Source organism: Numenius arquata, chromosome 2 (genome assembly GCF_964106895.1).
Source record: "Numenius arquata chromosome 2, bNumArq3.hap1.1, whole genome shotgun sequence".
In the NCBI taxonomy this organism is placed as follows: Eukaryota; Metazoa; Chordata; class Aves; order Charadriiformes; family Scolopacidae; genus Numenius; species Numenius arquata.
The window spans coordinates 99,030,732-99,057,820 of record NC_133577.1 but is presented as its reverse complement, the minus strand read 5'-3'; the positions used below and the strand labels follow the sequence as shown (position 1 = coordinate 99,057,820).

Below are 27,089 nucleotides of genomic sequence, written 5' to 3'. Positions count from 1 at the left end.
AAATTCCAGCTGTGTGAGTTCAGCATGAACATATCCCATCAGTACTATGTGCAGCATAGAGAGAGAATTTTCTGGATGGATTTACTGGATCCTAATTTGTTCTCCATTTTAAGAGATCTTGATATCGTTCTACCGATATTCAGTTCAGTAAAATCTTTGGAACTGAGAAATTTATTCACCTTTAGCCAGAAGTTGGAGTTGACACAAGAGCTAGGAGGTCAAATCCTTTGGCTTATGTTTTAGGAATCAGACTGGATGACGCTGTTGGTACCTTCTTGCCTTACAGTGTATGAGCTGGATTCGCACATTTCAGAAGGTCGTGTTTGTTCCCCTTGACACAAAAAATAGAATCTGCAGTAAAGCCACTGTGGTCTCCTCTTAAAAAATAAAACAAAGCTCAGCATAGCCAGTGTCAAGGGATTATGACTAGCCTCTTAACAGCCCATCACACTTGCTTTTCCCTTACTGTTATAATGAGATGTGTAAGCAATCTTACCGAAGCTTAGAAGAAAAACAACTCTGTAGAGGCTGCTTGGTTTTTTTAATCTGAAAACTGTTTTTTTACATCCTCTCACTTCCACAGTTTTGAATAAATGGATTAGAATCTCAGTGGAAATGGGTTTATGAAAAGGGGTATGGCTGGGTCTCTTGGCACTGGTTGTACTCCCATGAAGATCTGTAATGTTGTATGACATGAGCAAGCCCTATGGTTGTTCCTGTGTTACTGCCATCTGGTATGTTCATAACATCATAAAACAGACTAGCAGGACTCGTTTTAGATACCAAAGTAAAATGTCTTTCCGTGGTTTCCAAAGCAAAGCTTGCATCTCCTCATCTGTGGTCTTTTTTTAAGATTTCATGGACTTACACTGTGGTATAGGTGAGATAGAAGGAAAACAAGAGAATTTCAGTTTGACTTTTTCCTCCTTATTATTCTTGCCGCTTGGTTTTGTTATAGCTGAATGGTATCAAAGACTCAAAGCCAGTCATTTTTCATCAGCATCATTAGTGTATAGTCCTGACTTCTTTTTGCTTCCTCCTGAGATAGGCTATCAAAATACCTATTCTCCACATTTTTATGCTACCTGCCAATCAAAAGGAGACTTATACTTTAACATTCACCTGCATTCTTTCCTGAAACGTTCTTAGACTCAATTTACTCACTCTGGGATAGCTAATCTTCTAGGAAGATGCAACAATTGTTAGAGAAGTCTAGAAATGGCACCGTACAGCACACTATCATGTGCTCACTTTGGTGGGTCTAAAGCTGCTTCCACTGTTCCTGCTCTGAAAAACCTATTCACAACCGTGGTGGTTGACCATGCTGAAATCTGAAGTAGGACATTACCCAGGGAATGACCCTTCTATATGTGTTGCTGATCAGCACAAATTTCAGGGTGACTTAATATCTAGATGCCCACTGCATTATTAACATCATTGCACACCAAGCACTCAGAAAGCTCTTGCTATACCATGGGCAGCACTGTGATACTTTTCCGCAGGTGCCTGTGGCATCTGTCCCAGAGTGTGTAGTAATATGTAATATACCTGAGAAGATTTCTAGTGTGCCACCTCATGGAGTGGAAGTGAATAAAAACTTACTGGTCCTCACTCTTCCCAGTGCCAAGAAGTGTAAGAAGCGGCTGCAGGTTCAAAAGCTGTAGAGAGAAATTTATTCATTAAAAAGCCACAAGATGATCTAAAACACAAATACACTCATTCACTGCCTCCATGCCTTCATCTTACACTTCAGAACACTGAGTAGTGTTCTGAACCACTGGCCACCATTGGTTACTCTTGGGGACACGCGGCTGGGCTAGGTGGACGACTGAGATGATCTGTAGGCGTGGTCTTGTGTTCTTATCACGGAATCACGGAATTGTCAGAGTTGGAAGGGACCTCTAGAGATCATCTAGTCCAACTCCCCTGCTGAAGCAGGATTGCCTAGAGCACATCACTCAGGACTGCATCCAGGTGGGTCTTGAAAATCTCCAGAGAAGGGGACTCCACGACCTCCCTGGGCAGCCTGTTCCAGGGCTCTGGCACCCTCACCGTAAAGAAGTTCTTCCTCATATTTGAGTGGAACTTCCTATGTTCCAGCTTGTGCCTGTTGCCCCTTGTCCTATTGCTGGGAACCACTGAGAAGAGTCCAGCTCCATCATCCTTCAACCCACCCTTTAGGTACTTGTAAACATAGATAAGGTCTCCCCTCAGCCTTCTCCAGGCTAAAGAGTCCCAGCTCTTTGAGCCTTTCCTCATAAGGGAGATGCTCTAATTCCTTAATCGTCTTAGTTGCCCTATGCTGGACTCTCTCCAGCAGTTCCCTGCCTCTCTTGAACTGGGGAGCCCAGAACTGGACACAGTATTCCAGTTGTGGCCTTACCAGTGCAGAGTAGAGGGGGAGAATGACCTCCCTTGACCTACTGGCCCTTATGTGCCCTTGTTCTTCTTTGGCTGCACATACAATCTGTTTCTTAAAAATCACTGACCTTATGCAAAACCTGTGAGCAGCCTCAGTCAAAAGGCAAGGCAAGAACACAGGCTGAAGGCAGGCTATAGGCCAAAGACTCCGTTATAACATAAAGTTGAGGACTGGGAGAGGGCCATCTGTCCAAGGACAAAAGCTAGGAGTTAGCACTAAGGCCTGCAGCTGAATGACCACAGGCAAATGGTGCATTTCCTTCTTAGAACTGATAGAAAGGGCAAGCCACCAATCAGGCTCACAAGCCAGATCACAGGTCACCCATCCCAACAAGAGGTTGATTGCAGCCAAAGGTGTGGTCTGATGGGCTGCCCAGGGAAGTGGTTGAGGCACCATCCCTGGAGGTGTTCAAAAGACAGGTTGACATGGTGCTGGGGGACATGGTTTAGTGATGGTTTTTTTGTCAGAGTTAGGTTGATGGTTGGACTAGATGATCTTGAAGGTCCCTTCCAACCTAGATGATTCGATGATTCGATGATTCTGTGGTGGCATTACCTTGGAAAGCCGGTAGCATTACCAACCCTGCCGAAGCTCAAGGCTGGTCTGGTAAATGTGCAATGCCTGGTCTGTACATTCATGTCACCTAAGGCTGAGGGCTCTTTACAAGTGACTGAAATGACCAGGACCTTCAGCACAGCATTCTCTCTCCAAAGGAATCCACTACATTTTTCCATCCTTTTCTTGTAAGAGGATGGGAATAACCGTTGAGAACTTGCCTCCTTCTACTACCAGGTTCTCAAAGTTCAGGGAAAAATGTTTGTGATCACTGTGGAGTTTGCTTATATCGCCTTCATATTTTCCCAATATGTTTGTGTGTCTCAGTTTCTTGAGTTGGTATTTTCACATGCACCTATTTTTTTTCCTTTAGTTGTACAGTCAACTTTTCAATGCCAGGCAGAGAGAGCATATTCTTATTTTCCATCAGTCTGCCCACATTACTGTTACTAGAAAGCTGTGTGCACACAGGCATCCTTCTTGTTAATGCCTCTTTTGCCAGAAAGTAATTTAGAAACTTCCATGTCTTCAAAGCCACAGCTGTTTGGCATGAAGCTGTCAGACCTTGACCAGCTGTAGTTGCTGGGCATCATGAATTGAATTGTCAGCAGAAACCAGAACTTTTTATTCATAGTGATAGCAATAAGCTAAAACACTCTGGAGTTTTTTTCCATCATGGTACTGAATTTACACTAATTACATTATTCTGAATTGACTTTTAAAAATTAATAAATTTGATATATGAGTTGCTAAGGGAAGTGTCCATAATTATTATGATTACTTTTCTTACAGTGCATTTTTAAATTACTCATCAGCAGCACAGAGTGCTCCTACCCATGGATCACTAATCAAATTGTCTGATTAGGTGAAATTCTAGACTTTCAGCAAAGTTTCCTCATGCCAAATTGTAGTAATAATTGTTCCATCACTTCTGCTCAAGGGAATCTCTCAAATGCTTCAGATATAATTTCATTTCTAAACTGACTGTATAATTAAATAATACAGTATAGCCAGCAGTAATCTTTCTCCATATTTAAATGTAAATATTACCGGTTACCAACAGGAGCCATAGCATCCCTAATTGGCTGCGGCTAATTATATATTATGTCTAAAAAATGTTAACATTAAGGTTGCGAAGTCAAGCGCTTAGAAGTTGGGCAATGTCAGCATTAACGTTGCCCAGGCAACTCCAATTTCCCTGCCATTTGTTTGCACGCATGCTACAGTTTTTAATTACACAATCATACTGTTCTTTTTTTCCTCGTAAGTCCGCTGCCTCATTCAGTAAACCAGTAGTAATTGCAGATTTCTTTTTATCTTCCTCATTAAGAGCATGGCTCCAAGCCTTGTTTAACTCAAATTATCTAAGCCTTGTGCATTTTCATTCCTTTCCCCCTCTGTGTTTCTATGGTGCTCTTACCACATCTGACAGTATATCCGATGGGGGATGCGAGTGTCAGGTTGCCTTAACTGCCTTTTTAGGGAGAGCTGGAGTTCCAGGAATCCAGAGCCCTGTGATAGGAATGCAGGCTGCTGAAGTGATAAGATGTGGGGAATGTAAAACACTTCTGAATGGGCTGTGCAAAGACAAGGTGCTGAACAGAGAGCCCCGAATCCCACCGCAGGCCTCCCTAGAACACGTCTATGGCAGGGCCGCGAGAAAATAATTCATTTTCAACCACTTTTGTACAATTAGATCTTAGCAACATTCTGGGTTTATGGCTGATAAAGTCTCTGCATTTCATACAAAATTGTCTAAAAAAGGCTCATCGATCACAAAAGCTTTGGGACTGATTTTTCAGAAATAAGAGCATTTCCCAATCTGACTAATTCCAACCACCACACCATACTGCTCCAGCTAACTTAGTGACAAATGCCCAGCTCTGCTGTAAAAGCACTGAGCTTCCCAGCTGTAACACCCTGGGCTTGAAAACTTTGCGGTGGAAAGCAAGCTGGGCAAAACTTTGTTGAAGTATCTTCCTTGGCATTACATCTATTAGATGCTCAAGCTGGGGCATAGGCCGCTTCTCCAAGACTGAACTCGATCTTGGACAGATAATCCAATCAGATAATCTTTGACAATCAGATAATCTTTCTTCCTTTCAGTCTTCCTACAGTCTCTATCACCTTTTGCAAAAACAAGTTAAAGGTCTGGATGGACAAGTCTTCCTCCTTGAGCAGCCCCGGACTCGTCCTCATTGCAGCCCCATCTTGTACACAAAAGGAGGTGGGATCCTGAAGAAAAAGAGAGTAACAATTTGGGCTTTATAATAAAAAATTACTTCCTTTGCTTTAAAATCCACCAGCGCCTCCTGTGCTAGATGAAGTGGTATCACTTTTTACCTTTTATGTAGTAAGAACCACTTCTAAAATGGGAAGACCAGGATCCAATTCCTTCCTCTGTCTTCTTTAAAACAAGCATCAGTGGTGACAGACAGTCTTGAACCATCACTATTTCAGTGTATGTGAGTTTGAGTTTGGAGTCTTATTGATCTGCTCGCTTGCTGCATTTAGCTATAAATTTCTATTTTTTTGAAGAGCCCTGAAAACCAGATTCTACCATGTAGAGCAGTATTAACCAAAGTGGAATGATTGAAGTTAGTGGTTTAATTTGCAGGTTGTAATAAGTAGTAACCTGTATAGAGTTTTTAATCATGTTTTGATTTTTTTATTTTAAAGGCTTTCTAAGAGAAAGAGGTTTTTCTTGGTGGTTGGTAGAGCAGCTAAGACAGTAAAACCCTTGTGTTCTGCTGAATGATAACATTGTTGAGGACACCACAGGGGCTACACCCAGCCTGGTCCTGGGTGACCCCCAGGGGAAATGCCGGAGGCTCCTGTTAGCCAGTGCCAGCACAGCCGCCAGCTATGTTTGTACTTCTGGACCTGAATGTTTGGGTTACTCCCAAATCCTGTTTTAGGTGCCAACATCCCTTCTTTAATTCCCTAGACACACATTAATTTCGGCAGGTATATAGCTCAATGCACAGTTACTCTGATTTTAATTTGTTGTTGAATGACTTCTTCCTTATCTACTAGATAATAACTATTTACCCTGAACATCTGTTTAGATGAAACTTGTTGGTAAGTAGAGTTAATTCACCATAGAGAAAAACAGCACACAAACATGTTTATTAGTTACCATAAATATGCTGTATACATAAGAAGAAAGGGTATTTATAAAACATTTTGCTTTTAACATAATTTATTAAGCAAGGGAAATATTAACTCTAGTTAATGAAATTGATGGCTCAGTTAATGAAATTGATGGATTGATTCTGGTCACTAAGGGCCATATGCTGTATATGATATAATTTAGCATAAAACCTGTCAATCTGCTTGGACATTTTTGAATACCTCAGCAGGAATTTATCTGTAACTTTATATGCCTAACACCTTCTGCAAATCTGTCCTAATGCCCTTTGGGTTTTTAGAATTAGTGGATCTCATCCTCTGCCACCTGGGTTTTATTTACTGTAAGAGAAAAACAGCAGCCTGTTTTTCTTGATCCCTTTTCAGACTTAAACAGATTATTCCAAGTGAAGAAAATTTTCTCTCAAAACACACAAGCAAAACTAAAAATCAAAGTTGCCTGTAAGCTGATGCTGGACTCAGTGACCCAACTGATCCCTTATGTCTTACGTTCTTAATGTGACTGAGGTAGTTATTTTTCTTAACTCTAGAGGCTAAGAACTTGCATTTTTGGCAGTAGGAATGACAATGTTTACACTATTGTTAAAAATGAAAGAAATAAAGTATGCATGTAAGTGTGCTTCAGTGTATAACAATGTGACATAATTTGAATCAATAATGAAACAGGCTTATTTGACAGTCATTTCTACCTGATTCCATATATAATTAAAACAAAGCAGCCCTTATTTGAAAAAATTAAGAAGGCTCATTTGTTGCACCATTTTAATATATTTAAATTACTTAATAAATTATAAGAAGGTGTATGTGGAGAAGAGAGAATGACTCAAGCCCACGTTCCAACCTGAGATTAATGCCTGAAAAGATTAGCAGTCTGAAGCCTTCTGACTTAATCAGTTTATTCCATTATTTTAGACTAGCTATTTGACGTGTATGCGTTCAGTGTACAAGCAAAAAGCATTCCAATTATTGTTTAAATTTTTAGCAGGTAGGCATGTTAATACATTCTAAAAACAAAAAAAAAAATTCTGTATCTGTATATTGCCTCTTGAGATGAGAGCCAAAATAATTCTTTCTGACAGCCATTTCAGCTGAAGGCGGGTAAATTGTTTAGCTTCAGGAAAAGGGTTTAGAATAGTCTAATTAGCAACTGAATTTCTGCAGTGATTTACAGTCAGCTGGTGTCCAAGGTGCAGGCTGGATGCAGACAGGTTGGCTCTGGCGTGCGTTGCGGCAGTGAAAAAAAACAAGAGCCATCATTTGCATTTCAGGGGATTACTCTGGATTCACAGGCTTGTAACTAAAAAGTCATTAGCCCAGTGTTTGTTTTTGAAACTGAAGTTGGGGCTAGTCCAGGTCTCATTGAATTGATTTAGGGTTTTTGCCACAGGTTTTGGCCAAGTGTCCCGCTTTGAGCTCTGGACACCTAAGAACTGTTTGACAGTTTGGTTACTGAGCCCCTTAAACCTTCCGGCTCAGCGCCTCTTAAATATTTAGGCACTGCTATCAGCAGAATCATTTCCACAAAGTCTAATTTCTTGTTCTATAACTGCCTGTTAATTACTTCATTATTTTTGGTGGGCTACCCCGACTCTGGGCTGGCTGTTCCGGGGCACGGGGTGTTAGGCTAGCAATGCTCTGTATTATATTCCCAACCAAACGGTTTCCTGTTTAGGGTTAGTCATGAAAGAGTATTTATTTCTGAAAGTCATACCATGTGTTCCCAATCCTTTGTTTGCACAGCTGTAAGAGAAGATAACTTAATGGAAAGAATAGCCTTTCAAACAAGAAAGAATCGTCTTCCAAGATGGCCATTTCACTTCCTTTGTGATCCAACAGCGTCTATAGCTTTATATTGGGTATGCTTGGGCATCTGAAATTAAAATCGTTGTTTTTCTTATTATGTGGCATAGATTAGGTTTGGGGTTGACGATACCTGCAGATCTGCTCTGTTTGAGTGCACAAAGAACATCATTTATTGACAGCTTGGAAAGCCATTCTGGCATTACTAATTGTCATTGGTTTTCTCACGTACTGTAAGACTGCAGGTGACCGTTAGAAGAGAACAAGACTTTCACACAGAAGATCTCTTATTAACTATAAATAATAGGTTATTAAGTATAATTTGCTATAAAAATAATTCATTTCACTTCAAATATATAATTTTTCAGAAAGTGAAGAATATGGGGTTTAGTAGCATGTATTCTTCAAATAAGGTCTACAATGCGAAATAAAACTAATTTAAACACATTCCAATCAAATAATCGAACTTAAAAGACTGAATGCTACTAAATGCAAGCCAACATTTGGTTTGGTGGAATGAAGTGAAGACATTGGTAGTTTGTGATTGTAATGGCTGCCCTCATATGTGAGTGGAGAAGAGACTGTGTCCCAGAGTAGAGGTGGTCTGGAAAACCCAGACAGACCTTTAGCCATCAAAAAGATAATGTCTCCACCTAGCAACGAGCAAGGTAAAAAGATTAGACCTACATTTAGGAAGGATAACCTAAGACATTATTCTCGTAACTCTTTGTGTTTATTCATCTACTCTGTGAAGTGAAAGAAATTAGGATAACATATCATCCTAGCTAAGGAGGATTTGATGGGGGTTTTTGTTTAAAATTGTTTAGGTGATTAAATGAAACTATTTTATATATGGTTTGCTATATAAGGATCAAGATCATCAAGGATATTTTACATTTAAAACTGATTTTTTTTTAACAAAGGAAATAGCTTAAGGAAGTTAATGGCCTTATTAATTCTGTTTTAGAGCTATGGATCTCTGTCTCTTTCTTTGAGTCATAGATTTAAAAGGAAAATACACATTCTTGCTTTTTCAACTGCTAAATAGTTTCTTTGCTCTGGGAGTACTCCTTTATAATCTCTGAGAGTACTCCTATGTAATGAACTGAACATATTAAATAAATTACAATAAAGAAATGTTCTGCACCAGCAAAAGTGATTGTGGCTGTCAAAAAACAGTATATCAGCCCAACAGTTTCTGTTTCCAAAATAAAAAACAACTTGTGCAATGGTTTTATTTCACTTCAGATTTCAGCAAATATTACATATGGCTTCGACAGGTTACATTTAACTGAAAAAAAATTTGTTCTGTGATCAGCCCTTAAAACAGGTTGTGATCTGTTCCGACAGGCTTTTTTTAGAAATAACTATTAGACTGGGTTTTAGATCTTATGTATACATGTATAAAACTAATATATTAATAATCAGATATAAATTAACAGGAAGGAAAGCAGTTGTATTGTCTAGGGTAAATAGCATATATTCAAAGTGTTCTTTGTTCATAACCCCAGGCTTGTAGTCATGTTTATAACAATATCTTCACTTTCTGAGTAAGTGTTAAGCTTTGGGAAAGCAAAATCCTTGCTCACTAGGGAAACTCCTTTGTATTGTCAGTTCTCTGTCTTTTGATCATTTGGGGAATTTAAAACAATATGGCATAAATTTGTCCACTTCTTTCCCCCCTTCTCTCCCCAAGAGCCAGGACAGACTCATACACTTCAGTACCATAATTTTATTATTTTTGGACCAAGAGACGGAGGACTGGATATTCTTAAGGAAACTGCCATCTGCATAAAATCCCCTGCAGGACAGTGGCTTTAGTCCAATCCCCTGCTGGTATTCAGAGATGACTCTAGATCTTTAGACTGATTCACCTGCGAAGGATGCTCTCCCCTCATTATTATTTCACAGAATCACAGAATCTTCATGGTTGAAAGGGACCTTTGAGATCATTGAGTCCAACCACAAAAAAAAAAAAAAAAAACAACAAAAAAACCCCCAAAACAAAACAAAACCACAAAAAACCCCACCAAACAAACAGACACAAACCAACAATCTAACAATCTCGCGCACTAGAGCATGCCCTGAAGTGCCATGTCTACACGTTTCTTAAATACCTCCAGGAATGGCGACTCCACCACCTCCCTGGGCAGGCAGTTCCAGTGCCTGACCACTCTCGCAGTAAAGTAATTCTTCCTCATATCTAATCTAATCCTCCCCTGCTGCAACTTCAGACCATTTCCTCTGGTCCTGTCATTATTCCCTTGGGAGAAGAGGCCAACACCCACCTCTCTACAACCTTCTTTCAAGTAGTTGTAGAGGGCAATGAGGTCCCCCCTCAGCCTCCTCTTCTCCAAACTAAACATGCCCAGTTCCCTCAGCCTCTCCTCATATGACTTGTTCTCTAGACCCCTCACCAGCTTGGTGGCTCTCCTCTGGACACGCTCCAGCAGCTCAATGTCCTTCCTGTAGTGAGGGGCCCAGAACTGAACACAGTACTCAAGGTGAGGCCTCACCAGTGCTGAGTACAGAGGCACCATCACTTCCCTATTTCTGCTGGCCACGCTATTCCTGATACAGGCCAGGATGCCGTTGGTCTTCTTGGCCACCTGGGCACACTGCTGGCTCATGTTAAGCCGGCTGTCCACCAACACCCCCAGGTCCTTTTCTGCTGGGCACCTTTCCAGCCACTCTTCCCCAAGCCTGTAGCGTTGCCTGGGGTTGTTGTGATCGAAATGCAGGACCTGGCACTTGGCCTTATTAAACCTCATCCCATTGGCCTTGGCCCATTGATCCAACCTGTCCAGATCCCTCTGTAGAGCCTTCCGACCCTCAAGCAGATCAGCACTCCCACCTAGTTTGGTGTCATCTGCAAACTTACTGAGGGTGCACTCAATCCCCTTATCCAGTTCATCAATAAAGATACTAAACAAGACTGGCCCCAAGACTGAGCCCTGAGGGACACCACTGGTGACCGGCCGCCAACTGGATTTCACCCCATTAATCACAACTCTCTGGGCATGGCCATCCAGCCAGTTTTTTACCCAGTGAAGAGTACACTTGTCTATGCTGTGATTTTCCAGCTTCTCCAGGAGAACGCTGTGGGGGACGGTGTCAAAGGCCTTACCAAAGTCCAGGTAGACAACGTCCACAGCCTTCCCCACATCGAGAAGGCGGGTCACATGGTCATAGAAAGAGATCAAGTTGGTTAAGCAGGACCTCCCTTTCATAAACCCCTGCTGGCTGGCCCTGATCCCTTGGCTGCCCTGCACTTGCCGTGAGAGCTCACTCAAGATGATCCTCTCCATGATCTTTCCCAGTACTGAGGTCAGACTGACAGGCCTATAATTTCCCAGATTCTCCTTCCGGCCCTTCTTGTAGATGGGTGTCACATTGGCCACCCTCCAGTCATCTGGTACCTCTCCTGTTGACCAGGATTCTTGATAGATAATGGAGAGAGGCTTGGTGAGCTCTCCCGCCAGCTCTCTGAGTACCCTTGGGTGAATCCCATCTGGCCCCATAGACTTATGCGTGTCCAGGTGCATAAGCAAATCATTAACTACTTCCTCCTGGATTATGGGGGGGTTGTTCTGCTCTCCATCCTTATCTTCCAGCCTGGGAGGTTGAACACCCTGGGGGTAGCTGGTCTGACTACTGAAGACGGAGGTAAAGAAGGCATTAAGTATCTCAGCCTTCTCCTTGTCCTTAGTTGCAATGTTTCCCCCCGCATCCAGTAAGGGATGGAGATTCTCCCTGACTCTCTTTTTGCTGACATATTTATAAAAACTTTTTTTGTTGTCCCTTATATTAATGGCCAGGTTGAGTTCCAGCTGGGCTTTTGCCTTCCTAATTTTTTTTCTGTATAACCTAACAAGATCTCTGTACTCTTCCCGAGTTGCCTGTCCCTTCATCCAAAGGTTGTAAACCCTCCTTTTTTCCCTAAGTCCCATCAAAAGCTTTTTGTTCAACCAGGCCAGCCATTTTCCCTGCCCTTTAATCTTGCGCCTCATGGGAACAGCCTGCTCCTGGGCCTTTAGGATTTCCTTCTTGAAGAGCGTCCAGCCTTCCTGGACCCCTTTGTCCTGCAGGATTATCTCCCAAGGGACTCTCCCAACCAGGGTTCTGAACAGGCTGAAGTCCACCCTCCAGGAGTCCAAGGTGGAGGTTTTGCTAACTCCCTTCCTTACCTCACTAAGAATTGAAAACTTGACCATTTCATGATCACTAAGCCCAAGACGGCCTCCGACCTCCACATCTCCCACTAGTCCTTCTTTGTTTGTGAAAAGTAGGTCTAGCGAGGCACCTCCCCTGGTAGGCTCTCCTACCAGTGGTGTCAGGAAGTTATCTTCCATACACTCAAGGAACCTCCTAGCCTGCCTGCTCCCTGCTGTGTTATATTTCCAGCAGATATCTGGTAGGTTGAAGTCCCCAACCAGAACAAGGGCTGGCGATTGCGAGATTCAGCCAGCCGCTTACAGAATACTTCATCAACCTGCTCATCCTGGTTGGGTGGTCTATAGCAGATCCCCAGCACAAAATCACCCTTGTTAGCCTTCCCCTTCATCCTTACTCATAAACACTCAACTTCATTGTCATTGGAATCTAGCTCTATACAGTCAAAACACTCCCGAATGTACAGAGCCACACCCCCGCCTCTCCTTCCTTGCCTATTCCTTCTGAGGAGCTTATAGCCATCCATCGCAGCATTCCAGTCGTGACCGTCATCCCACCACGTTTCCGTGACGGCGACTATGTCATAGCTGTCCTGCTGCACAATGGCTTCTGGCTCATCCTGTTTGTTGCCCATGCTACGTGCATTAGCGTAGATGCGCTTGAGCTGGGCTCCCCATTTCACCCCCATCCTTGGCCCTTTACCCCCAGGCTCATTACTAGTGGGCCTGGTTTTATCCCCTTCCCCCTTCATTTCTAGTTTAAAGCTCTGTCCATGAGCTTTGTTAACTCCTGGCCTAGTACCCTTTTCCCTTTTCGGGATAGGGTTTTCCCATTGTTTGCAAGCAGAAATTTCTAGACATCTATCCCTTTTCTCAAGTGAAATGACAGAGCAAGAGTCCTCACTAATCCAGCATCCTTCAAGCCCTGGCATGCTTCCCTTGGGTTTAATCCTGACAGGCCCAGTTAGCTCCCCTTCCCCCCTCATATCTAGTTTAAAGCCCTTTCCTCAGTTTCAACACAGTGATTGCCATTTCTTCACACAGTACCCTGTCTCAGGTGTATCAATACTCATCCTTTTTGAGAAGATTAATCTCTCCGAAACTTTAGTTTTATTCCAGATAGCAGTAGTTTGTTCTTTTTTAGGAAATAAAGTGAAAGTAATTTGACTTGATTGGATGATGGTCTTCAGATCAGTTTTCATTCATCCCAGGACTCAGTAAATATCTGGTATTTCACCTCATGCCTTCTCGTGGCTTCTGAGACAGTCCCTGTGAGGTGGGGCTTTTTGCTTGGTTGCCTCCCGGGTGCCGTGCGTGATGGTATCACAAAACCAATCTTCTGCTAGCATGACTGCAGCCTGCCAAGATGGGGAGATGCTACCACAATGTTGGTCTGTTTTCTGGGGAGGTGTGTGATGCAGATCAGCTCTACTTAGAAAGCAGTATGTCCTGGTTTGAAGTAAAGCCGAACCAATTTTCTGTTCTGTAACTTTACATCCTAGCTAGGCCTCCTCTAACTCTCTGAAATTAACGGCATATTGTAGAGAAAACTGCTCGTTCTCAGAATGATAAGACCAATGTTTGTGCTCCATGCCAAGGAATGGTATGCAGAGAGGCCCTTGCTTATACTTACTGCCATAACAACCAAGGTCAGCCAATTTCGTTATTTGCCCCCTTAGAGGGTCGGAAACGGAAAAACGTCGAGGGGTCACATCGGTGGGGAGGAGTGGACAGGACAGGTGACCCAAACCCGACCGACTGGGGTATTCCATCCCATCTGCCCCATGCTCAGTATAAAAGCTGAGGGATCAAAGGGTCAACCCCCTTCCTGCGATGGCCAACATCCAGAGAGGACTCTGTCTGTTCATCTGCCTTTGATCCCGATCCGTGTGGTCCTGACTCCAGAACTGGAATCCAGTTCCCATCCGTCGCTGAGTCCAGTCTGGGACTTCCCCAGTGCCTGCCGGTGACGTGACTGTCATCCTGGGAGCTTGATACGGTTTTGTATATATTGTATCTATTTCATTATTCTCTTCTCTATTTTTATTTTAATATTAATTCTTCATTAAAGTAGTTTAGTTCATTCTAAACTTCTGAATCTCCTTATCTCTTTCTCCTCCTCTCTCCTCTTTTTGGTGGGGGGAGAAAGGGGGGCAAGGGCCATCTGTCGTTCTGGTTTTGGTAAACTCGGCTGAAACCACGACACAGTATCTGGGCAAAGCCCACTGTCTTTGGATCTTCTTGTTTATCCCAGCAGATGGGAATGATCTGACTCCATCCAGTTCTCTGAGCCTCATGGTGGCAAACCTGATATGATATTCTCATCTGATTTTCATTAGGGCAGATAGACTTTACTAATGACTATTTTTTCTGTTCTAATGTGGTGACAGCGCTGCCAAACTAACATTTCAAGGAATGTGTCGGTTCAGATAAAAATTGCATGCAAATATTTCCTGATATTTTCCAGTCAGTGAAGTATTTTGTTATTATATTAATTTTCTTTGCAATCTGTTTGAGGCCTGAAAGACCTGAGTGTGTCTAATTGTGTATTTATGTTTTTACATTTCGATATGCAGCGAATGTTGCTGTAGAAGGCACAGCTACACGAGGGCAGTGCTAAGGGTGTGGGTCTGAAGCACACCGTCTATTCATTGTTCTCCTTTGGTATAAGCCTGCTACCCTTTCCTCCCATGCTTCCCACCTGCATCTGCTTTGGGGCGGCATTGTGCCTGCAGCTGGTGGTGCAGATAAGTTGATGTGCCCCAACACTGTGGTCTAGCTTTGAAACAACTCATTTTCTGTAACCATACTGTAAACTTCCCTGCTTATGGAGGAGGCACCCTATGCAGCAGGCAAATCCCACCAAAGGGCTGAAGAGGTATTCTTGAGCACATCAGTTTTGTACTTAGGAGAGCACAATATTCTATTAATTTATTTTTCCCCCTGTAAGAACAGGATTTGGGACTTAGACTTTTTAAAACTTCTATGACAGACAGACAGTACTCTTACAAAATACTCCGAGGGAAGTGAGAGGTGATACAATATCTGCAGCAAAGCAGAAGGGCCTGGGGACCCTGGAGGATTCCAGACATCACTTTCTGGCTTTGTTTTCATGATTGCTCGTGAGGTACCATATTCATTGCCAAGGCTGAGATCTTGTCCTTTGCAATGTCGGACGGGTTTGTTGAGGGAAGTGAAATACCGGATACTATGAGCTTGGTGTTGTAAAACCTTTTTAACTTGTCAGGATAATTCTGTGCCTATTAGTTTGGCTTATGTAGGTGATTTACAAGCTTAAAGAGAGCTGCTGCCCTTTTTCACCTTTAATTATTTCCATTAGAGAAGAAATTGATGACAGCCAAGAATTTCTTTGGCACAAAAAATTTGGCAACTTCAGGCATGTTTGGCAATGTCCTTGCTTATAGAGCCAAGCCAAGTGGTCTTTTCAAACATCAGCTTATCCAATATCTTTGTGTTTTTCTTGTCATTAATGTTTTTTGGACAGCATCTTTCTTTTCACTTCTGGATACTGGGGTTTTTCCATTCTTTAGCCTCTTAATTTACAGTCTCAAAAAACCTGTTTCATCCCTACTGCCTGTACTTTGGGCAGCTTCTATTATTTCACAATTCAGACTCCAAAGAAAGGTTTAATTTTTCTTTATATTTATTCCAAAGGAAGAGCAGCTTCCATGCCTATCAGTGTGCCATAGCCTCTCACCTCTGCCATAGCAATAGGTAGAGACTGCTACTAGTAGTGTTCATGAAAGCCTTTAAAATTTAATTATTCAATGGGAAGATCACTGAATTTGCAAAACCATTTAGTGTCAATATCAATTAGCTAATGAAAGGACTGGACATTTTAAGTTTGCTCTCAAAGAATTTATTCAATACAGTCAGAAATGCTGGCCAACCTGTAAGAAAGCAAAGCCATAGAGAAAGCCCATAAAACAAATCACTGATAGAATTCAGTGGATTCATTTCAGAAAACAGCAGGATTCATCTCCTATGGCCTGGACAAAAGCATGGGATGTACACATGTTATAAAGAGACAGCATGGGATTAACATAGACTTCTTAGTACTTGTGTATAGGCACACTTAAGGTAAGGTGTTAAATGTTGACAGTGCAGTTCGGTGTTCTGGATTGCAGAACAATCTCCAGGCATCTGGATATACCACTGATATATTGGCAGCTCAGTTCTTGTAAAGTAGTATGCACAGATTCAGCACTTAAAATTTTTACAACGGCATCTTTTGTAAGGACTAGATTAAAGACCAACTGGTATCACTAAGCAGGAACTCAAAATCTATTATTCCAATTCAAAGAAATTAGATAAAATGTTCTGACAAAAGCATATGTTGCCAGGATTGCTTAAAGATAGAACCTAATGTATCAGTCAATTAAAATCAGAGTATGCTAGCAGAAATCCTGGAGATTTCTTTGTTCCCTTACACCTTCTTTGCTTTACTTGGCTGGGTGGTAGCATATAAGCATCTACACTTGACGTGTTCTGACCCAAACATTAACAGGAGTGATAATGCTTCAGAAGAAGGTATAGGTAAGCAGAATTATTATTTTAATATAACATCTCAGCACAGTGGACATAACTATGAGAACACTATAACCAGACTTACATTCAGAGGAAACTGGGTCGGGAGAGGACCTCAAAAGCTCATCTAAGACATCCTCCAGTTCATGCCAGATTCAACTTGGCCTAGATTGTTCCAGGATATTTAATTAATCTGTACTGAAGAATCTGTGGTGTTGAAGGCCTCACATGACCTCACCTGCCTTCCCAGGTAGTCTCTTCTACTGTTCTCACTGTTAGAAAGCTTTTCCTGATGTCCAGCCCCAAACGTTTGTGCTGCAATTTTTGTTCTTGTCCTCCATACTTAAAACTGACCTTACCATAATGCTGGAGGGAAAGTGAGAGAAATAAATGAAGTGATTTTGGGAGTAGAAAAAGCACTTTCTGTAGGTGCAGCTTTTTCTGGCAAACCTGAGTTTTTGCAGGTACCATTTTTGTATTTCTGAGAGACTGGAGTGTTCTCTTCCAGCTAAAAACTGCACAAATTGGCACAGCTGTCCCTGTAATCCATTGCCAGAACAAATGTTACTTAAGTACACATTCAGGTAGTGTCAAAGCTTTGTAGATTTGGCTTCACACAAACATTAATCTGTATTTAATTTGAGAGAATTTCTGGGCTAATGTCCTGTAAGAAGTGAGAGTGGCAGGTCCCTTTTGCATGAGTCATTTCATTGGACCGATGGCCCGGGGACTGAACTGAGCGGTATTTCAAGAAACAATGTGTTAAGGTGCTAAATATTGATAAAATGATACAGTGTGCATGACACCCACCATATAGTGGGGAAGATACGCTGGCCAGAGGCATCAAGAAGCAAGTCATAGTCACGTATAAATTTCTCCAGACGGTGTTCCTGGCCAGCCCCAGCTCCATCAGGATTTGTGAGAACCGGAGTTGTCCTTCCTGCTGTGAATGCCACGTTTCCCCTTTCTCTTCAGTTCTGGCTGAAGGGATTTCTAGACAGCACTGATGAGGGGGATGTAGTTACATGTCGTGAGGACTCTGCAAGAAGGCCATTTTAACTCATGATTCTCGTTACTGCAGTTCAGTGGCTGGCAGAAGTCTTCATGTCTGTGTCCACATCTGCTTGTTTCGTGTAATGGCACACCAAGTTTCAGAGCAGATGTTTATATTTCAAAGCAAGCTGCTTATATTTCTCCTTCACCCTCCCCATTATACATGGACAGAAACATTCCCTCTTCTGTGGGTTTTCAGAAGTACTTTGTATCTGGATATCTTTGTGTCCAGATAGAGAATAAAGAATGCCCCAAGGAATGTAGGGTGATGCCCATTACACTGACATCAAGGATATGTATTTGCCCTTCTCACACTAGTCTGAGCTGAACACCCATTAAAATATAATGATGTGCATAAACAGCAATCTTGCAGCAGCTTCTGGGATATATCCTCAGCGAGTTCGCTTATGATACCAAACTGGGAGGACTGGCTGACACTCCAGAGGGCTGTGCTGCCATCCAGCATGACCTCGACAGGCTGGAGAGCTGGGCAGAGAAGAACCTAATGAGGTTCAACAAAGGCAAGTGTAGGGTCCTGCACCTGGGGAGGAAGAATGCCAGATATCAATATAGGTTAGGGATGGACCTGCTGGAAAGCACTTCTGAGGAAAAGGATCTGGGGGTCCTGGTGGATAGTAAACTATCCATGAGGCCACAATGTGCCCTTGTAGCCAAGAGGGCCAATGGGATCCTGGGCTGCATAGGGAAGAATGTGACCAGTAGGTCGAGGGAGGTCATTCTTCCCCTCTACTCTGCACTGGTGAGACCACAACTGGAATACTGTGTCCAGCTCTGGGCTCCCCAGTTCAAGAGAGGCAGGGGACTACTAGAAAGAGTCCAGCGTAGGGCAACAAAGATGATTAAGGAATTAGAGCATCTCCCTTATGAGGAAAGGCTCAAAGAGCTGGGACTCTTTAGCCTGGAGAAGAGAAGGCTGAGGGGAGACCTTATTAATGCTTATAAGTATCTAAAGGGACGGTTTGAGGGAGGATGGAGCTGGACTCTTTTCAGTGGTTCCCAGTGACAGGACGAGGGGCAACGGGCACAAGCTGGAACATAGGAAGTTCCACTCAAATATGAGGAAGAACTTCTTTACGGTGAGGGTGCCAGAGCCCTGGAACAGGCTGCCCAGAGAGGTCGTGGAGTCCCCTTCTCTGGAGATTTTCAAGACCCGCCTGGATGCAGTCCTGAGTAATGTGCTCTAGGCAATCCTGCTTTGGCAGGGGAGTTGGACTAGATGATCTCTAGAGGTCCCTTCCAACTCCAACAATTCTGTGATTCTGTGATATGCTCATGTTTTCTGAGTCCTCATATTATGGTTTCAACATGTGATGTTTGTGTGCTACACTATTTTCCTTTGCTCTCTTTAACTGCTGGCAAACAATTCTAAAGACTTTAATGTTTTTGAGACCTCACGGATTTTGATTATTCAACTGGGCCAACAATGGGTTATGACTCAAGTGTTTCTGAAGTGATGTTGATGGAAAAATTCATGGACTTGCTTTTGTCTCCTCCCTAGAGTATACACTATCACCACAGTAGAGATCTGGAAACTGACAGCTCAACATCTGGAAGAAAGCCCCTACCAAACTCTATGAAAGAGCATTTAAACCAGAGACTTCATTTGCTTAGAGGCCATGAGAGAATTCTGCTGGTTTGTAAGGAGCAGTCTTGTTGTGCTCCATTTCTAAGTGTTTTGACATATTTTCAGCTGGTATAAATGAGCATCAGCAGTGAAAAAAAAAGCTTCTTAAAAATTCTTGAGAATTTGTCCACATATCGATGAAGCTTTTAAGCCAAAAAACAAAACAAAAACAAAAACAAAAACAAAAACAAAAACAAAAACAAAAACAAAAACAAACATGCGTATCAGTTATGTTTGTCCTGGCATTGTATCTAGTAGGCGGTTTGCTTTCCTTCTAAGAATACTGTAGAACAGATTGTTTTAGAGTTTGGGAATTTTCTTTTAGAGTCTGGGGATTTTCTTTTAGTATTATAGCATTTTTTGATAAGTTGAGGCTATCCTCTCTAGACAGCACTGGCATTTATCCATGACCCTTTCTGCAGTGCAGGACAGACTTGGCTAAGACACCTCACTGTTTTAAGGATCTAAAAATAACACATGGGTTCCATCTGTCTGCCATGCATAGGCAGAAAGCAGCCTTCTCCTTTCAGCCACTTGATGTTTTCTTCAGCCTCAGGATGTTATCTGACTTCTTCTTAAGACTCAAAAATATTTGTTAAGAAACTAAACCTTGCAGCAATTGTAGAGTTTCTGTCAGTTCTTTCCAGCAGCTTTATTAGGATGGATTTGCGTGTTATCCAATTACTTGTGTGTTATTGCTTGACCTGGTGGTCAGTTTTCCCAGTGAGCTTGATAATGGTATCATGGAGTAGCATACTTCACAAGATCATTTTTATTTTATACTGTATTTTCAGGAAAGCAATTCAGTTTGCAGGTTGTTGGTTTTTAAGAGATTGGTGAAATGGGTGAGGAATCACTGGAACATCAATACACATTGAACTTCGAGGCATGTTATTAGGTTATGTGAAAATCATTCCTGTTATAGAATGAATGCTGCAGCATCACTGCCTGTATCACACCCCTTCCAGGATTTCTGAAGAATTCCCTGGTACCGTTATTGCCTGACAAGTACAGTCAGCGTGAGCTAGGGTTATTTGTGCAGATGGAGACAGTTCTGGTACCCTAATTAATCAAAAGATAAGCGTAACTACTGCTAGAGTGTGGTTAGAGTTTCTGAAACATTGAATAACATATACTAGTAAAGGGGTGCTTTGCATCACTGTAGCTTGGTCAGGATGCTCTCCTAGCATTAGCTTGTCATCCTGGCAAAATTTGTTTTGCTCTCTTGCCACCTGCTGATTATAACTGAAGTGTGAGACACAAACATTCTGTTTCTGAAATGCTAAATAAGTGCAATTTGTGGAGAAGTGTATCTTCTCCACAAACCATTAATAAAATTAAAAAAAAAAAACACCTACCACACAAAATGCTAAAATGTTTTAATTTTTTTATGTTTATTTTTAGTCTTGGAACTGAACCAGGTGATTATTCCCACTTATGGAACTGTGCCGGATCAGCAAAACCTTCATACTCCTGAATGGGTAGGTACTTCTTTACTTTAACTATGATTAGCTGTAATTATTTCTTGTATAGATATCCAACAGTCAGTAGCTGTTCCAGAAAACTGGCGTTCCTTTGCATTTGCAGCACATGCAGCTCATCAGTGTGACTGAATCTGAGCTGCTGTATCTCTGTTTCCCTAAAGGTACCTGAAGTCATTGACTCAGATATGAATGTGCAGGTTGACAAAGGCAGTGGACTCAATTAAAAGTGACGAATATATATTCACTATATATTGATACACACTCTATACACACTCCTCTCTATTAATGATTTTATATGTAATGCATAGGATTTCCCTGTGTATATGCAAGAATAAATAGTTATGAACACACCCTACATATAAACACACATATCCTATAGATTCATACACACTCAGGTATTAGTTGGCTGGCATATGGGTTCAGGATTTTTACAGAAAGCTTGGAGACACCAAGAAATTCCTTACTCCCATCAGAGACTGAAGTGGCAAGAATAAAAAAGACCTGGAGGTGTCCATTCCCTTTATCCAAAGTTCAGGTTCCCCAGCTCGCCTAATGTTTTCTGCAGCTAATAGGTTTCTGGCTGTAGCTGAAGATCCCCTGCCTCAGATCTTTTTTCTCTCTAAGGGCTGGCCAGTTGACCCCAACAAGCCCTGCCGTGGCACAGGCTTTGCCAACCTGAAGCCCAACTGGCATGCTGATAAGTCCAATTTTACTTTTTCCCCTAGAATGGTACAAGTGTGGTCTGCAGTTGCACAAAGAGATAGCTCTAAGCCTGGACTTAAAAAGGTGTAAAATCATATACTTATCCTAAAGCTAATAGGGCAACTCATAAAAGCCTGTCCTGTGTTTCCTTGTTCTAATGATAGAGGTTAGTGTCACTGGCTTTGGGTGTGTTTTGGTTGTCTTTTCTACTCAAGCTACCTCCACAAGTGGATCAGTGTTACAGAAGAACAAGGCATGAAGAAACAGGTTCCACAGTGTCAAGAATTGCTCATTAGACCAATTAATTGTGAGCACCAAAGAGCTTTGTGATAGTTTTCACATAGAGCAATTGCTCAAGAAAGTACCGTAATGGTGCTACCAACCAAGGAGAGCTGGAGTTGGTTCCCTGTCAGCCCAGTCCAAGGAGACGTTTAAACTATCAGCTATTTACACGTAACAGAACCTGCCTCTGCATTTCTTTTACTGCTATTTTCTAGATATTACTCCAGGAATAACAGCCTGCTCCCTCTGCTACCGGTTACCCCTTTAGCTTGCACAGAGGAGGTCTGTGTTACGACTGCGGAGGTTCAGGTCCTGCTGATTTCTCTGTACATAAGGAAATACATTGTTTTCTTTATATAACTAGGAGAACATACAATACAATTTAAAATGAGCTAAAAAGTTAAAAGATGCAAATCAAGCATTCAAATTCAGGAGAGTGAATTAAGCCTGCCCGGTCTTATATGTAGATATTATGACTGGAACTGTTTAGATAATTTATTCTTCAGCTTGACCACCAAACTGACAGCTATTTTGATTCATATCAAACTGAAATGGGAAACAGAATCATAAAAGATAGAGGCAAAGGATTGCTATAGTAGTAGAGTATTTCAAAAGCAGCGTAAATGAAGGAAAGGATTCACTCTTCATTGCACCAAGGTGCACCATAGCCTTGGGGAGCTGGTCTAGCAGCTTTGCTGGCTGAGTACTTGTCATAGGTATGGGTCAGGGGAGGTTATTCCTGCTTCTGCTGTAGGAAACAAATACTCAAAGTACCAGGAAATGAGTTTCCTTCTGGAAGCTGGATACCCTCACCTCCCCTGCCCCTGCCCCATCATTTTGCAGCAGGGTGTTCTTGGTTTCAAGCTGATTTGGTCTCAGGAAAAATGTTTAAGCATTTTTTAGAACATGAGGTGGAACCAAGAGCTGCCATTTGCCAGCTGAGTGCCCTGACTAGGATGTTATAAAAATCCTTCTTAGACCCTCCTTGTGGTTCAATGAAAAATTTTTTAATGTATTTATATGAAGTGCAATAGCACCAAAACAGTTGGAATGCCATATACCTTGTGGTTAGAACAGTCTCTTCCGAGCAGTCTTGGTAGAATTTATTTTTATTTCTACTGAAAATCAACTGTCAAAATCAATTTTTATTTTTGGTTACTCATGTTTACCAGCAGTTGTAATTTCTGCTCAGTTTTAGCAGCATCTTTTCTGCACTGCTCCTTCCATGTCAGGTCCTCCTTGTTGGCCACTGGGCAGTTTCAGTGGGTTGGAGGGGCCAGAAAGATAAAATTGAGTTCTAGTGAGCCTGTCTGTGAAATGGATGAGTGCTAATTGTAGCTAGAAATGGAAGGTGAATAGGAAGCCTAACCTTAAACGATTGACTAGAGGGAAGTACTGCACTTGTTGTCTAAACTTAGACCATGCTTTGCAGCTGGAAGCATTCTGGAAATTTTATTTGATTTTGCAAGTTGTCCTGGAGTAGCCAAAATTGAGTAAGTTATTGGCTAATAGAAATGGTCCTGTTCTTCTGGTGCTGTCTCTAATTAGAGGATCATATACTAAGTTTGCCACAAGATCCCTGTCTCATTCAGCACACAAGTGGGACATTAATCTCCAAAAAGCCCATATTCTATGAGGATGTTGTTTGTAGTACTTCAGCAAGGTGTAAATGTGGCAGGAAATTGCAGGGAAAAAATGAAAGGTTCTTATGAGTAGGGAAACTGAATACAGTTCTAGATAATTAGATTTTATCCCTGCTTCTGCTATAGAGTTTCTGAGCAAGACTTGCAAAGTCACATCCAGCTTTGGTTCATTTCCTGAGTGTGAAAGGGGAACATCTGTGATCCTGTTTGCATTTGTTCAAAATAGTCACATACAGACCTGAAAGTGAGTCTATTGCTCTTGGAAGGGGGAGAATTGCTGAGCTCTGTGGAAAGATGTCACTGTCCTGGTATCTCAAGCTAGAGCTCTAAATTTAGGAGACAGTCAACAGGTTTTGGCATTGATCTCTGGATCATAGAATCATAGAATCATAGAATGGTTAGAGTTGGAAGGGACCTTAAAGATCATCGAGTTCCAACCCCCCTGCCATGGACAGGGACACCTCCACTAGAGCAGGTTGCTCAAAGCCCCATCCAGCCTGGCCTTAAACACTTCCAGGGATGGGGCATCCACAGCTTCCCTGGGCAACCTGTTCCAGTGCCTCACCACCCTCACAGTAAAGAATTTCTTTCTGGTATCTAATCTAAATCTCCCCTCTTCCAATTTAAAACCATTACCCCAAATGGATGCCTTATGTTGTCACCGTCAAAATGAGGGCTATACTGTTACTTTTTCTCATGGGGAATCTTGTGAAATTAAATTTCTCAACATTTGTAAAATATTGAGATTCTATGAGGAGAGTACCATAGGCATAGTGCGATGGAAATCCCCATTTTTAGGTGTTCAGGCTCTTCAGATGAGGTGTAACAACAAAAAAAAATAGACATTGAATAAAGAAGATAAGAAGGAGTATTCCTTAACTACTACAAGGAGGGCAGGAGTATGGCATGGGATTGTGCAATTAAGTAACATATCATAAACAATGCTTACAAGGCAGACAAAACTGCATAGGCAGCCTTAATTCAAGGATTTTCCAGCTCTTGGATGTTTATTTTGCAGTCTTACCTGCTTTATAGGTAGATAGTTTGAATTGGAATGTAACAGTAAGATTTATTTTGAGAGTCAACATCTGCAGAGGAGGGGATAACTTCTTCAAATTGTCTATTATGCTGCTCCTCAAATACAATTTCTGCAGCGAGAAGGCTTCAGGGAAGTCTAAAAGAGTGAATTTCCGAGCTCCCGCACCCAGAAAAAGATGGGAGGCACCAAAAAGCAGGTTTTCAGCAGAGTACTGCCTTCACCTTTCTTTAAAAGTAGGGACACGCGGTCTCTCTCTAATGGGGAGTGACTGGAATTCCTTCTGCAGCCGGCAGCGACGTGACGCTGAGGCAGGAAGTCAAGTGGGTGTCTGGTCCAAACTTAGCTCAGGGGACGAGGCATCCCGATGCCTGGCCGGTTACCAACTGCTTTCTCCTGACAGAAACGTATGACTGTAATGACGCCCCACATTTTTCTACTCCGTGTGTCTTTAGTCTCAGTTTATTTCAGTTTGTTATCTATCAAAAATTTCTTTGCATGTTGAGGAAATGAAAGAAAAAAAAAAACCAACATCTTCCGGTTAAGTGCTTGCTAATAATCTCATTGTTACTAAAAACAGAACTGAAACAGTTCTCTGTTGTTATTAGCAAATATGAGTCACAAGGAAAAATGTTAAAGGCACAACAGTTTTATGGCCATACAGAGACAGAATTAGGATGTCTGTCCAATGTTAGGAATGGTATGCAAATACACTTATATCTTCCTGAAGTATCTTATATATTATATATATTTTTTATATCTTCCAGAAGTAAATGCTTATTTTGGTCTTAATGTCAGAAAGTTGTCTCTATTGATCACTTAGAACATAAAGTAGTAAAAGATCTTGTTATCTAGCTGCGTTAGTAAGAAGAGCTTTATATTTCTGTAACATTTTCTCCAGATGACTTCAAAACACTTCACAAATAATCATGTTTCATTATATCCTGGTAATATAATTTGTTTCCCTTTTATTTACTTGGTTTGAAGTTTCCTGAGGCCTGTAGTGAGAAATAACTGTGCTCCTAAACAGGGACTCGGAAATTTTCACCTACGTAAAACCCACAACTGAAGTGTAACCTGCGGGTCCCCTGCAAGACTGTCACCGTGCTCCAGCCAAGGATTTTTTTGCAGGTGCCTGTCAGCAGAGGCGATGTTACACAGGCTCTGCTCTGCTCTCTTGTTTCCCAGGACTGATTTATTCCCTGGCACGCTGCAGGAACCTGTTTTGAAGCCTATCTGAAAATTATGTGAGGTCACAGACAAGTAGTTTATCCCTCCAGTAATGATTACATTTGGTGCTATTGACAGTCACACCAAAGGCTCATGTGAACAAAATAAAGCACTTCTTTTATCCTTCCAGTTAGATAAGTCATTCCTGCAGAATCTCTTGTTATTTTAAAAAAATACAGCTTACAATACTGTGCTTGTTCAAGGTGTAGTAAACAATAAATAACTGCAATTCCTGTGCACATATTTTTCTTCATGCTTGTCTCTGTGCTGCCCTTCCCATCGTTATCCCTGCTGTATGTTTAACGATGTCATGCCCAGAGAAGCCTAGGAAAGTGAAGATGGGTTTCTTTGTCATGCCACCAGTTTTTCTGCCCTGGCACGGAGCATCGCTGTTGCTGAAGGGAGCTTCCCACTAGCGTGGTCTCCTTTCATCTTCTGCTGCAGGCATCACATGTAGCCATGGCTACAGGAACGGTCTCAAGAGTTAGACACAGCAACTCCCCTTAGATACCAGCAAGCCTGGTTATACCTGGGAAGCACAGGGTAGTCTCCTTCCTGAGAAGCAGCTCTGAGTCAAGGGGCTGAGGGTCGGTTCCATGATGTGGCCACTTGAAGCCAAACCAGTTACCTCAGCCTTTACAGTCCTGCATGGAGGGGAAACTTGTCTTCGTGTCCCACTTGTCCCTTCTCCAAGTGCCACTCTGTTCCACAGTCTGGGAGAGCAGATGCTGTTTACCGAAGACTGCTTGTGCTGGATTAACAAAGAACACAGGAAGGTCCTTCCTTATTCCTTTGCAGAGGTGGCCGTGGGTGGCCAGAGTTGGGGAGGATGAAGAGGTGGGGGGAGGCTGCTCAGGACTGGCCAGGGACCTTCAGCATGACTGCACCAGTGCGGCACAGCCCAGCTCTGGCAGGATCCCAACAGCTGTGCCTTCATCACCTGGTGGTGAGGACCCAAGCAGCGGGTCTGTAGAACAACAATTTGGTGCTGAGGAGGTGGTGGCTGCTGCAGAACCCCAGGTGGCTTCTGGGGTTTTTGTTACTGCAGGCTACCTCCAGTCTCACTCCTTGGAGTGAAGAGCCACCGATGCTCACCTGATCTGACCCTGCCCTGAACTGAAATGCAGAGGTACACCCACATGAACGTGGCCATGCTCCCTCCAGGCTAGCCCACAAGGGTGCAACCTAAGTGTTCCAAAAAGCTTTCTCCACTGCCAGGCCCTCCCCTCCTTCGGATTCCTTTTGTTAATAAAGCAGCTAATAGTTTCCTGTCTCTCGGTGGTAGGCAAGCAGTTGGTTGTACAGCACTTGGAGGGTTCAGAAGCGCTGCAGGGTATGTGCTCAATATAATTACTATTTTACACTTA

The 27,089-nt window shown here is 42.3% G+C and overlaps 1 protein-coding gene across 1 annotated transcript in view; it reads left to right on the top strand.

The window, feature by feature from the left end:
• Window positions 1-27,089, top strand: part of ANO6 (anoctamin 6) — a 125,063-nt gene that overhangs the window by 55,226 nt on the left and 42,748 nt on the right. The window contains exon 2 of the mRNA XM_074167612.1: window positions 20,750-20,826. Coding sequence (XP_074023713.1) covers window positions 20,750-20,826 — 77 coding nt within the window. The remainder of the gene's footprint in view (window positions 1-20,749; window positions 20,827-27,089) is intronic.